Source organism: Oenanthe melanoleuca, chromosome 4 (assembly GCF_029582105.1).
Source record: "Oenanthe melanoleuca isolate GR-GAL-2019-014 chromosome 4, OMel1.0, whole genome shotgun sequence".
Classification (NCBI taxonomy): Eukaryota; Metazoa; Chordata; class Aves; order Passeriformes; family Muscicapidae; genus Oenanthe; species Oenanthe melanoleuca.
The window spans coordinates 9,478,597-9,491,797 of record NC_079337.1 but is presented as its reverse complement, the minus strand read 5'-3'; the positions used below and the strand labels follow the sequence as shown (position 1 = coordinate 9,491,797).

The window sequence follows — 13,201 nt, the reverse complement described above, 5'->3', positions numbered from 1 at the left end:
TTGGATTATGGTATCAAGTGGTTTTGTTGGCATTAGTGGTACATGCCCAAAACAGAACTGTGGCAACAACATGTGAATGCTGCAGGCATGATGGCACATTGCTCCAACCCCCAAGGGCATCACATTAGACAGAGACCTTGAGCCTTCTTATTTCTCTTGCTCACACAATAATGAAATTGTATTTGCACCTCTGGCTCCTCAGGCCTGATCTCCCCTGCCCTCAGGGGTGTTTTCCTACAGGGAAAACACAATCTGTGAGTTGCTACACCAACATCCAGGGTCTACTGTTAGAGCTGCAGCACCTCCAGACATGGAAAATCCAAATGCTAAAGGAAGATTTAACAGGCTGATCATAAACACCTCATCTAGCCCTAGAGAGCTCTCTTGGAAACTTGGAATTTGCTCTCCATGCTAGGGGAAAACCTGGGTGACAAACTTCCCTCTGTGCTCTGGCTGACATAGCAGGCATCAGGACAAGCCTTCCCTCTATGAACATGCAAATATTAAGACCTCTACAGAAGGAAAAAAAAAAAAAAAAAAGTCAAATGTAGCTTTTAAGGCATTTAATATGCAAAGAAATTAATTACTAAATAGGTAAGTTTGAGGCTATTTTACCTGCTTGTTCACACATGTGCCTGCATGCTTCGGTCTCTACATGGAAGAAGCAAGTACCTCACCCACCATCACAGGGAAAACCACAGCTCCCAGTTCTCTACAATTTAAGCCCACATCTAACTCTGGCATTGCTTCATGTCCACCATCTCTTATCTAGGAAAAATTTATTGTCTGATTTTTTTTTTCTCCCAGGAAAGATACCCGTATCACATGTCATGACCAGTGCCTCCAATGATGATGAAATCCTCCTTGTCCAGTGAAAATCATGAAGAATCAAACCAAATTGTATCATGCCAGTGCTCTAGGTCCCTGGCCACAACTGCATTCCCTGCTCACCTGCTTTGGCAGCCAAGCAGCAGTGATTACAATTTTGGATCTCAGCATATAAAGGAAAGCTTCCACTGCAGCACAGCACTCTGCACTACCAAAGACTCATTGCACTGGATTTCAACTTCATTTCCAGCTCTTAAAAGCTCTTCCTCAGAAGTCAGCCTTGAATCTAACAGGACAGATGTGAAGATGAAGGAATAACAAAATCTTTGCCAATTAAAGAACCTCCATCTTCAGGCAAACTCTTGGTGTAGTTTTCTGTCCTGGGCTTGCAGTCTTCTGGGAGGGGATGAGTAAACTCTTTAATCCAAAGCACCATCTCTGAAGCAGTGTGGATGCCTTTCAGCAAGGTTATGAAGTGTCTTTAGGGAAACCAAAACAGATGTGTAGATGGAGACTTCTAGAAGGCCCATTGAAGCATTCTTTTCCCCATTTGCACAATTAAAGATAATTAACTTCCAGCTTTTAGTTCATCCATTTCAATGCAAAAACAGGCAGTGAAAAAGGAAATAATCCCATTTATAGGCAGCAAAGCCCCCATATTTGGAAAAAAAAAATCTGCTTGATGAAATTCACAATCTGTAACAAGTGAACACTCATCTGCCTCCAGTTTAAGCATCAGCAGCCAGGAAAGGGGCAGCAATACTCAAGAGGCAAGGCCAAAAGCTCACAGCTTGTGCAGGCAAGACTGAACCATCTCCAGAGTTGCAGAAGACATGCAGTCAAAGTATCTCAGGCTGCAGAAACAACTGAGATCAAGACATCAATGCCAGAGTCAGTTAAAGGCTCTGTAGGTATTCTAGTCCCTAAAAGCCCATTAGGTTAAATATACAAAAACAGCAACTCACACTTCTGAGGGGAACTACACTGCAAATGTACACAAAGGCTAACCAAGAAAAGAAAGTGGAGCTGAAGACACAACAAACAAAAGCCTGTTGTTGTGACAGTTAGAAAACTACAAACCCCAGTAAGTCTCCTGGGATCTCTTAACTGTACATGTCAATCACTGAATTCCATTATGTGGAAGAGGAAGGCTGTGTATCCACACAACAGATACTCTGTAACTGAACTCCTGCAGCAAAGAAGGCACTCACTTTGTAAGCTGTAGTTTATTTCTGCTCTGTTTTATATGTTGAGCCTACAAAAGAAAACATTTGAGCACTTATCTATATTATTAACACAGTAGACTTGTAGACTGAAGCTTGACTTGGAAAACAAAATTCATCCTAACACTGGTGGATTTAAAAGCAAAGCATCGTGTTATAGGACTTCCCAGACATTCAGTATTTACATAGAATGCATTTGCACTTTATACTCAATGACCACCCATCAGCAGTGACATTGTTAGCATGACTGGACAGCACAGTAAGCCAGCCCTGAGCTGCACTCCAGCAAACCCATTCACTGTCAAAGTACAACAACATAGATTGGTTTAAATATTCACACAGTTGTTTTTCAAAACGTTTTATTGCATTATATTTGGTACCTTATGTTTGACAAAGGAAATTACATCTGTAACTGCAGGAATAAGAAGCTGGTCTGTTATTGAAAAAAAAATCTTGGGCCCCTTAAAAGTTACAAAGTCTTGGGCTTGCCTGAAACAACTGAGCAAGAAATATAGTCTTAGAAATGTAGGGCTTCAAGTATTACAAACCTGTGACACTGTGGAAAAGTTCCAGAGGTATCTAAACTGCAGCACTTTTTTTTTTTTTCTGCATAACGTGAACAAGGCCTGCTGAGGTTTTAATCTATTAGTCTCTTGATCAGTCAAAATGGTAGTCAGGAGTTTTCCTCTTTGCAACTTCAAGCCATAGTATGTTCTCATTTTGTTTTCACTCTACGTGAAAAATGCATGCGATCTTTCTAACTGGTGCCACATCACAGTGCATAATTTTATTTGGTTCTTGCATTACAGTTTTAAAAAGTTTGGCCAACCTACACTGATAGGTTCATCTCAAGAACAGCAATGTTGATTCTCCTCTCCCCACCCCAAGTTTGATTCCAAGAGAGACCATTTTTAACTGGTTCCTTCAGGTAAAAACTGTGGTGCAAGAACACCGAACTGATCGTGTACAGTGAATTTCAGAGACACAACAAGCTTATTGAACACACTATGTTTCTTAATTCTGGTTGATATCCGTATGTCCAAGCACCCCAACATAGCAAGTATGTTGCAGGTTTCTCTGTATATTCTGATTCACATTGCGTACTTCCTATGGACACAATCATCCCCCGTATCAAAATCAGTCAGATGCTAAAGCCCCATCAACTCTTTGTGCTCAGTGAAAGAATCCAGTGCTAAAACAGCAGTTTTGCTGTCTGAGATAACAGTAATCTCACAAGACAAATTTAAAGTTAATATTTCTGCCACACACCTGCTCTGAGGGCTACACACCTCCAGGTCTCATATAAATTAGTTTAAAAACATGGATGGGTAGGTGAGGAAAAGGGTTGTTTATTTTTTCCTTTTTTTTTTTTCAATTTTAGCAGCTTTTAATTTTTTAAGAAACCAAACAACCTATAACCAGTAATATGTTAGATATTTTTTATATATATACTTTGTCAGCAGGATAAAAAAAAAAAAGTAAAACTATTTGAAGGCAACGGGGTTTTTTTTCCTTCTGTTCTTTGTGTAAGTTAGAACAATTCAGCAGGTGCGTGACAAAAATATTATACACCAGATATGGTCCAACGTCATTTTTTTCCAATAAAGTTGTTCATATTTCATTGGCCAGTTCTTCAGGTTCTGCAGAACTATCTCCATTAACTGTGATCTTCATATCCTCTTCATATCCAGGGGGCATGAAAGCCAAAGCATAAGGGAAAAGCTTATGACAATTTGCTCTGTAAGTTTCAGATGCTTCTTTACAGTCTCCAAGGCTACCGTCACATAAAGCTTCTAATACCTCCATACAAGTCTAATTAAAGAGAAAAATAAAAAAAAGTGTTATGGTTTCTTAAACTTTCAGCTGAACACTCACAACACAGTTCCACTGTCTGAGATAAGGATAATCTCACAAGACAAATTTAAAAAAGTATTTCTGCCACAAACATGCTCCAAGGACATCAACATCAAATGACATTTTAACTAAACACAGCATGAAATACCAGTGTAGTCTGATTTGAAATAATACAGTTTAAAAAGGGATCTAATACACAGCTAGAAATCTTGACTATAAAATTAAATACTAATTTGTCTCTTCTTTCTTATTTTCCTGAAAAAAAAAAAGTTACTCTTGCTAATTGGCAACCAAGAACCCCACTATTCTTGGGACACACTGACCATTTCAGCAACACATAATATAGCTTTCAATCAAATCAAATTCCTCTGATATTATCAGGTTTCTCAGATATATGCAGTTTCCTGTCCATTGTTGTTCATGATTTAGAAGTAGAAAAGGAGATTTGCTGTGGAATTTTTTTCAGCCTGCATTCCAAACATGAGAAACCAACCTACTGAGCCCCTCTAAAGCCTGGCTGCATTTAACACCTGCCCATGGCTGTGTGCAGGCTTCTCCTGCTCCTCTGACATTTAGTAGTTATTATTTCTCCTGCGTACTGGGATTAACTGCTCTGTCCCTCCTGCTGTAGGATTATGGAGCTCTCCTCAACGACCCCTTTTCCTCACATTTGCTCTTTGTAATACTGGCATCCACCAAAGGTCAAATATATCTGGCTTTATGCCTGCAGTGTGCACTGAGACAGCTGGTCTTCACTACAATGAAGTGTAATAAATTTGATCTCTTTGCACACAAAAATGCCTTTCAACAAACACCTAGACTTCTCCAGATTCTCCATTTTTAGGGTACCTTCTATTTCTCATCTAGAAGTTCAGTAGAAGTCCAACTCTTCCTTAATGTTGGCACCAAACATGTTTAAATTCAAATTTTCAGTTTTATCACAATGTACTTTACAGGATGTTTATGCACTGCTGAGTTGGTAAAATCTTCTTGTCTTACCAAGTTTGAACCTCCGAAACAACCAAGCATTTTTGGTTACACTTAATCTTTCCCCAGTCAAATTCCCAGCATCCCACTTACAAGTCAAATTAATTTTTGTTTTTTAAATCTATTGAAAAACTAGATTAAGCTCTTTGAGACGACTCAAGCAGTAAGAAAACCCAAAGCCAAAAACCAACATCCAAACAAGACAAGTTTATGCAAAATTGCTAAATACGTACTTTGAATATAAAAGACATGAGTTTGCATCCCATACCACAACAGCTAGAATAAAGAAAGGATCTGGATTTTCAACATCCTAAACAAGTCTACAAATCAAGGCAAATTGTCCTTTATGGTCTCTTTTTCTTCCCTCTGCCTGGTCCAAAAATTCTTCTATGAATCAAAAACCCTTCAAAATTAAAGTTCTATTGAACCCATTATATTTCCTAAGAGATGTTTTTTGGACAATCCAATTTTTTGTCTACAAAAGAATAATTTTAAAGTAAACATTTACCAAATTTACTCACAATAGATCTAAATAACTGAGTGCACAGATTACTGTAAATTGCAAGTCAGAACTGACAAGTCTTCCCAGATGAAAGCAGGGGAATGGGGAAAGGGACACGGAGGCAGTGTCACAGGGAGATTATTCCATGACCACCAGAATGGAACACAGACTCACAAATTGGTGAGCTTTTCACTTAACTACACTCTAAGGCAAAACTGTGCAAATGCAACTTTTATTAAACCTATGGTAATTCCCACAGCTTGGAGAAAGTTGAGCATGGAAAACCTTCCCAGAGTCTGCACCACTGCTCTTCTTGTGAGCAGCTGCCTGTGTGCAACCAAAGCTCAGACAAACTATCACCTTTTCTTTTGTCTTGTGAATTCTCTCAAGCTTCTTAAATTTTTCCCTTACCTGTAGGAATAATATAGTTTCTGATGCTGCTGTTTTCATATTATCACAAAACTAAATTAAATGTGCAAAAAAGATATTAAGTATTTCAACTGGGATGAACCTGACACCCCTTTGTCTCACAACTGAACCTCTTTACCAAAAGGCACAGCAATGATTTCATCTCCCTCTTACCTCTAAAATTTGCTTAAAGCTTCCACAGAAAAAAGAGAAGTTGTATACAATTTATAAATATGTTACCTGAAGATTTCTGTTAATAAGGGATTCATCCAGGGTCATTGCCAGTTCCACTGCCCTCTTCTGACTGGAAGGATCTAAATAGTACATCATTTTGGCAGCTACAGGAGATAAAAATAAAACTAATCACCCAGTGGATTACCAAAACCATCTTATATACAAACATAAATTAGCGGTAACGTGAGGAAGAGGGGGGACTGAACTCTCCAGCAGTATTTCATAATGGAACCAATTTGGAACATAAAGTTTGACACCCAAGAAGGTAGAAGGGAAGCTCCAAACAAAACATTAAAACAAGCATTCTGCACAAATTAGAATCAATAGGGCAGAGGTCCCAACATTTGCATTTCAGCAGCACAAAGACAAAATTAAAGAAAACCAGAGACAACCTAGCAATCACGTTGTCAGAAAAACACAGAGAAGAAAAGCACTCCAGAGTGAAGAAGTGATTGTTGCATCACTGGGGCTGATACTGAGATACCACTGCCAGGGAAGCACAGAAAATGCAGAAGACTAGGGCAGAACAAGGAGAAAGGCAAAATACCTGATAACCTATGTGGCAGTGAGTCATAGTTTCTTTTAAGGAAAGCTTCATTGAAGTTCTTTGGATTAGTTGCTCCAAAAAGCCGATTCATTTCTTGGTTTAACACTGTTCTAACAGCATCAGGCAGATCCTTGCTTTCAGATACTGTTGGAAAAAAAAATTGAGGTGAGCACAGGTAATCACAACAAAATATGATTTATGTATCTATTTTAAATTTTTCATGTTTACATTATTAATATAATTGGAAAGTATCTCAAAGGAAGATAGCTGAAATTTGAAAAGGTAAATACTGGATGTTGTTAGAAGAAGCTTAACTGCAGCACTTAAATGATGCTTAGAAAAAGCCAAAGTTTTTTACATTAATATACTCTCCCCCTTACTAATTAAAACCTATTAGGCTTAAAGGTTAATGTCATACAGGTCTGTTCTTAAGTGTGTACTCTGTAGCCCCCATGAGAAAGGGTCACCTTTGGGGCACAGGAAGGGAGAGAATTATTCCAAGTTTTACCAACAAGGACAGAATTCTAAGCCCTCTCCTTGCATGCTGACACAGGCTGTCAGCTGAGAAGCCACAACCCTCACTCTGCATGCAGTTTCCATTTCTTCACTGCCTCTCCCTTTCAGGCTTCACATCCTGCTCAGAGTTTTAAAAATTCTCAGCAATACTGGAAAGACTCCTAAACTAAATCCAGATGCCGTCATAATAACCATGCTTACTTTTAGCATGAATCAGTTGTTTTAAAAGCTTTAAATATTTTGGTTTAAATATTTTGAATTAACTGTGCTAAAAATCAGCGACTGCAGGTTTGGCATCACCTGGCAGTGTACACAAATGGAGTCCTACCAAATACATACCACTGCTGAAGAGATGAATCATACACTCATGAAGCCAAGGATGACTAGAATCAATAGCAAAGGCTCTCTTCACAGACTGAAGCATCAGAAGGAACTTCTCTGGAAAAAAAAAAAAAAAAAAAAAAAAAAAAAAAAAAAAAAAAAGTGTTGACAAATGTTAAAAAACCTGTGGTAGGAACTCATTGCATTGTGTTACAGGAGTAATGTTTGGAATTAGAATGATCAGAAGAATTTACAGCTGAGTGTGCTCAGCTAAAAAAAAAAAAAAAGCAAAAGCTTTTTTTAATAACATTCATCTATTTAACCAGTGAATTAAGTGGATAATCATCAAATGTTCAAACTTTGGTTTTCACAAACTGCTCATTGCTGAGGAGTTGGTGCAGTGAAAAGTTTTGTGTCATGATGGGACAGGCTTAAGTTTCAATATATACCTCTACAATTCACAAATTGCTTTCTTTCATTAAGTGTTCTCACCTACCTTTTCGAAAATAAATCTCAAAGGCAAAAAGATGAGTCTCTATTTTGTTCTTCACTAAATTCTTCAGGGGTGTTAAAAATTTAATGGCTTCTTCCAAAGGTGCTTCAACCTACAGATTCAAGGAAGTGACATACAACTAAGTCAAAGTTAACTACAACAACAAAAACCAGCAATTCCTGACTCAGAGTTACTCTCCCAAGGTAGTGCCATAAGATGCTTAGAACCTCTTCTGTTACAAATTTTGCAACTTTCACTCAATGCCTAAACACAAACTGAGAAGTCCAAAATATTTGCTTTATGATGGCTACAAATCTTGTTTTGCTATAGAGAGACAGATCTTTTCCTTCTATCAAACACCAATAGTGAACACAACTGGAGCTGAGCCTGAAAAGGACAGTGTGGCTGCCCACACCAACCTACATACATAGGCCTGAGATGATGGCAAATGACTGATAAACACTCATGACATTCTGCTCACATGAGCTTCAGACAGGTTCCTGAAAGCTGCCAGGTCATAGTGACAGTCCCAGCCAAAATACCAACAGCAAGCTGGAAGTCATTAGATATTTGAAAAGGTCTCCTGATCTTAGCCAGTAAATGGACAGCTTTCACACAAATTAATTCTGTGCAAGGGCTCTTTAGAGACAGATATCTTGCACACAGGGGTTTGGGATTACTGAAACAAGAACTGTCTGTTGTCCTTAATTATTTTTTATTAACAGAAACTACTCTCTAAGAAGCAAATACAAATCTTGTTGTGTGCCAATACCCATTCAGCAACGTTGAAGTGATACACTTTGTTGCAAATAACTTGAGTTGAAGATCACAATGGACACCTGCTAAATATAATTACAGCACTTGTCCTAAAAACACATTACTTCTATGTGCTGCTGATTTTACATACACACTGTCCACATAAACTATTTGGAACCTATAAAATCCCATTTTAAAGCCATGCCTTTAGTGCCAAAGATACATATCCAAACAAGTCTTGGGGCAGCTGATTCAGGAAAACTATTTGCAAGTGACCAACTCTGTCAAAACTGGGTTTAGCACCAACTGCATTTGGAAGTGTCTATATCATGCTTGTGATATTGAATTCAGAATTATATTATACTAACATATGCACATTAAAGACATAACTAGATCTGCAGGAATGCATTATACATCTGCAACTATTCCTTATCTTGGGGACTGGCTAGACTTTTCATGGCTATCCCCATGACATCCCTCTACTACAGAGCTCAGTTTCAGCACATGCTGTTCCACTTCCATTTTGCCTAGCACTACAATTCTGCTCCTTGCAACCAGTGAACTAAGCAATGGAAATATCAACAATATTCATAATAACTAGTTAACAAGTTATTTAATAAGTTATAAAACAAGTCACTTGTTTCCTGGCTACAGAGTGAAGTTCACTGACTCAACTTTCAAATATCCCCTCAAGAGCAAATACAACTCATTTCAGTGTGAATAGTATGAATGCAGACCCAGAATACTGGTTCTATAAAGACTTGCAATCTATACTACTATTACTATAAATTATTTTTTCCAGTCTCTATAATTTTATCTTTCCCTCATATTTTTGGAGTGTTTTCCTGCTCCTTATACCTATAACTTCTGCTAAAATTCTGGGTCACCTCCCTTTTATCTCTCTATATTTTTTAATCCAGATCTCTAAATCCATCTCAGTCTAGTCTGCTATTTACTACTACAGCTTCTTTATTCCTTTTTTCCCCATTCAAAATATATGCAAACAAATCTTGTTAAAGCATTCAGCACTTCCATGTCTCCTTTTTCACAGGCTGACTATGCAAACAAAAGATTATCAGGGGGCATAAAAGAGTGAATGATAATCACCTTACATACAGGATAGAAAGACTTCCACACGACCAACTAGAAACAGGGTATAATCAACAAGTTAGTGCAGTAGACACATGGAGATAATTCCACATGTAGCAAATGTTTATGACTTCAATTACTGCCTTTGAGAACTAGGCACAAAACCTGTGATTTCCACACTACTGACACTGTATCTAACAAACTAGCCCTAGAAATTAATTTTTTTTTTAAATGCTGCCTGTGAAGAGATGCCATACCAGAATAATAAACAAGTTATTTGAATGGCTTTTAAATTTTATGTGTGCTCACTGCAACTTCTCTAGAAATTTCTAAGATTTCATTTTTACATTGGTAAGCACCTTTGCCAGTTTCTCAGGGATAAGTTCCTCTTTCGGTCCTCCAATTTCTTCATCATCATCATCTTTCTTCTTTTTCTGATTCCTCTGTTGTTTCTCCTTCTCAGCATTTTTCTTCTCCTCCTCCAGTTGTGCCTTCTTCTGGGCTCTTCTCTGCTTATTTCGTAGCTTCTTTAGCTCCTTATCAGACATATTTGCTGTACAGACACAAAGGACAAAACCACACAACAATGATGTCTAGTATTAACAGCATCAAGCAGCTGTCAGACAACATCACTTTTTAAAAATCATGTCTACTAATGATGTCATTACCTTTGTAAAAGCTTATTTAGTATGGATAGATTATTTTCTAGCCTATGCTGATGCTTCATAATTCACAAATTCCTTAGTGGAATGAGGGGGCAGAAATTAAAACAGTAGTTTAATGAGATGAAAAATACTAAAACTTGACAAATTCCACTTAAAGGATTCTCTCTTGAAGGATCCTCTATTGCACCATTTGAGGTGCCCCAAGCCTTATCTGCTTAAGCTGCTTGCAAATCAGAAATGGGACGAAAAAAATTAGATTATTTAAATGTTATTTTTTTTTAACATCAGAAGCAAGAGATGATAAAATTTAAGTTGCTACCTAGTGAAATTTCTGCACACTGATAAAATGCTTAGAAAGAGCTACTACCAAGCACATCTGCTTTAATCTCCTATTCCATGCACCAACCATGAAAATTCATGTTTTTGGAGTCATTCCATAACACAAACATTTGTACTTAAGAGTTACAGCTCTCACTACAACCATCATTGTTTTATAATAACCACAACAAAAGCATACATTACTTTAACTTCCAGCAGAACACCTACTTTACCATGCAGTCCAAGCTGCAAATTGCCTACTTTGAGTTGTGCAGACAACCATAACGAATGCTAGACCTCCCTAAAATACCCACTAATTAGTGAAACTGCATGCTGAATAAACCCTGAGGGTTGAATACCTGTATCAGCCTCGTGCTCTTTATTCTCATCTGTTAAGGGATTATCATGGAGTTTCAGGTAGATCTCTATGGCAATCCGTGCAGCTTTGAAGTAGAAGGGATGTTGTCGAAGCACATCTTCTAGTTTTAACAAGTCCACGTAAGACCTAAGGGTGATCTTCCTCATACAGTAAGTATGGAAGTCAAACTGGTCATCTGTGATTTCTACAAAATGCTGTCACAATGAAACACAACATTATTTAGCAAGTATTAACACAGAGATGCTAACTTTTCAAAATAATGATTTAGTAAAAGCCTACTGCTTGACAAATACAGCCTAACTATTACAAGCATTAACAAAACCCCCCAAAAATAAAGTCATGGTGAAAAGGACAGAAGGCATCTTAGCCTAGAACCAAAACACACCAATTTCAGTCTCTTAAAAGTAACTACCTCTGAGAATTTCCAGTTTAACTAAGGTTTTACAGTCATTTTATTTAAACATAATTTGACGAGTTTTTTATATGAATTGCTCTAGTTTTTTTTTAATGCAAAACTTTAAGTTTAATTTCCACTAAATACTATGGCAATGAATTCCCCACTTAAATCAGACATGATGTGGGCAAGTACTTTCTTTTGTTCAAGCTCTGCTTTCCACACCATCCAGTGTCCCTGTTTTGCTTGAGAAGCAGCAAAAAGTCATTCCCCTCTTGACCTTCTCCAAGTATTTATGATCTCATATAGCTTTATCCTAAACTCAGCTTTGTTTGTCAAAGCTCAGGATAGAAGAGTAAGCACAACAAGCTAATTGCAGCCTCCTTTGGAAGTTACCCCACAGCAGGTGTTTTACTAGCACATTTTTAAGAAGGTGTGACACTCCAGATATAAACAGTGTGACAGATTCACATAATGGAAGAAAAGTACTACCTCTGGAGTTTTAATTGCTCACGTGTCCTTTTGACTGCTGCTCCACACCAGCACAGAAGTTTTTGCAGCATTATCTCTAATGGTATCAGGATTCCTGATCAGCAATAATTATTCTAAAACCTTTTACCACTTATGCATAGGCAGAGAATTTGTCACTGACTACACTGTTGAACATCACATTTCATGGGCTGCTTAATCATTTAGTACTGAGACAGAGCAGGTGCTGCCCTTGCAGTATTCAGTCTGTTCCTGTGATCATTTATTGATGCAATAATGAAGACTCTATAGACACGCCTTAGTAATCTTCATGATAAACTCCTTTTCTTGCAAAAGCTGATTATTTGCTCCTACTCTGTGTTCCCAGCCATGAATCAGCTATTAAACACATGAGATCAACTCCCCTACTTTTTCTAAGACAGTTTAGATCCTTTATGGTATGAAGTATGAGATCAAAAGTGCTTCTAAAAACCAGAATACATTTCACTAACTAGACTGTCCCTTCCACATAACTGGCCTCTCTAAAAGATTTAGAAGGCACAGCTTTTTCTTACAAAAGAATTGTTGATGGTTTCTGAATTCAACATAAATTTGCTTATCTTATTATTGAACTTTATTACATCTTCAATCAATTAATCCAATAAATAAATTAAACATAATGACTTAAATCCTCAGAAATACTTTTTGGGCAGCCTAAGTTATCACTTCATTTGCTGACCTTTTCTGGTACCCAAGACAATTTTACAGGACCAATTTTTCTTACTCAAAATAATCTCACACTTATTTATTTAAAGGATTTGTGCATACAAAACATGGTCCTGGCAAGTCACAAAATGTTGTGGGTTGGAAGGAACCTTAATGATCATCTATTTCCAACCCTCTGCCATAGGCAGGCACATTTTCACTAGGCCAGGTTACTCTGATAATTTTACATCACTTTTTTCAAATCAGAGAATATTCTGGAGCTGAGTCCTTCTTGCAGAAAAGCAGCAGTGCTGAAATCTCCTAACACCTCTCTACTGGCAAAGAGGCACAGCTTCCTATTAAGTTCTTCTCTTTCAACACTTGTTTTACACCCTCAGCTGTCTGGTCTTTTTTATAGACTTTAATGTGCTTTAAAAAACCAAACCCATACCTGCTTCTTTTTAAAGCTGTGCATTCAAGTTTTGTTGTTTACCTCACTATGGATATCTACATT

General features: G+C 37.6%; 1 protein-coding gene across 1 annotated transcript in view; it reads right to left on the bottom strand.

The window, feature by feature from the left end:
• Window positions 1–2,393: 2,393 nt before the first annotated feature.
• The window catches only part of NAA15 (N-alpha-acetyltransferase 15, NatA auxiliary subunit), a 34,246-nt gene continuing 23,438 nt past the window's right edge, over window positions 2,394–13,201 (bottom strand). Inside the window, exons 14-20 of the mRNA XM_056489599.1 lie at window positions 11,101–11,314; window positions 10,118–10,311; window positions 7,917–8,025; window positions 7,439–7,537; window positions 6,584–6,727; window positions 6,043–6,140; window positions 2,394–3,863 (exon numbers count right to left, since the gene is read on the bottom strand). Of these exons, the coding sequence (XP_056345574.1) occupies window positions 3,663–3,863; window positions 6,043–6,140; window positions 6,584–6,727; window positions 7,439–7,537; window positions 7,917–8,025; window positions 10,118–10,311; window positions 11,101–11,314 (1,059 nt within the window). The 3' untranslated portion in view covers window positions 2,394–3,662. The remainder of the gene's footprint in view (window positions 3,864–6,042; window positions 6,141–6,583; window positions 6,728–7,438; window positions 7,538–7,916; window positions 8,026–10,117; window positions 10,312–11,100; window positions 11,315–13,201) is intronic.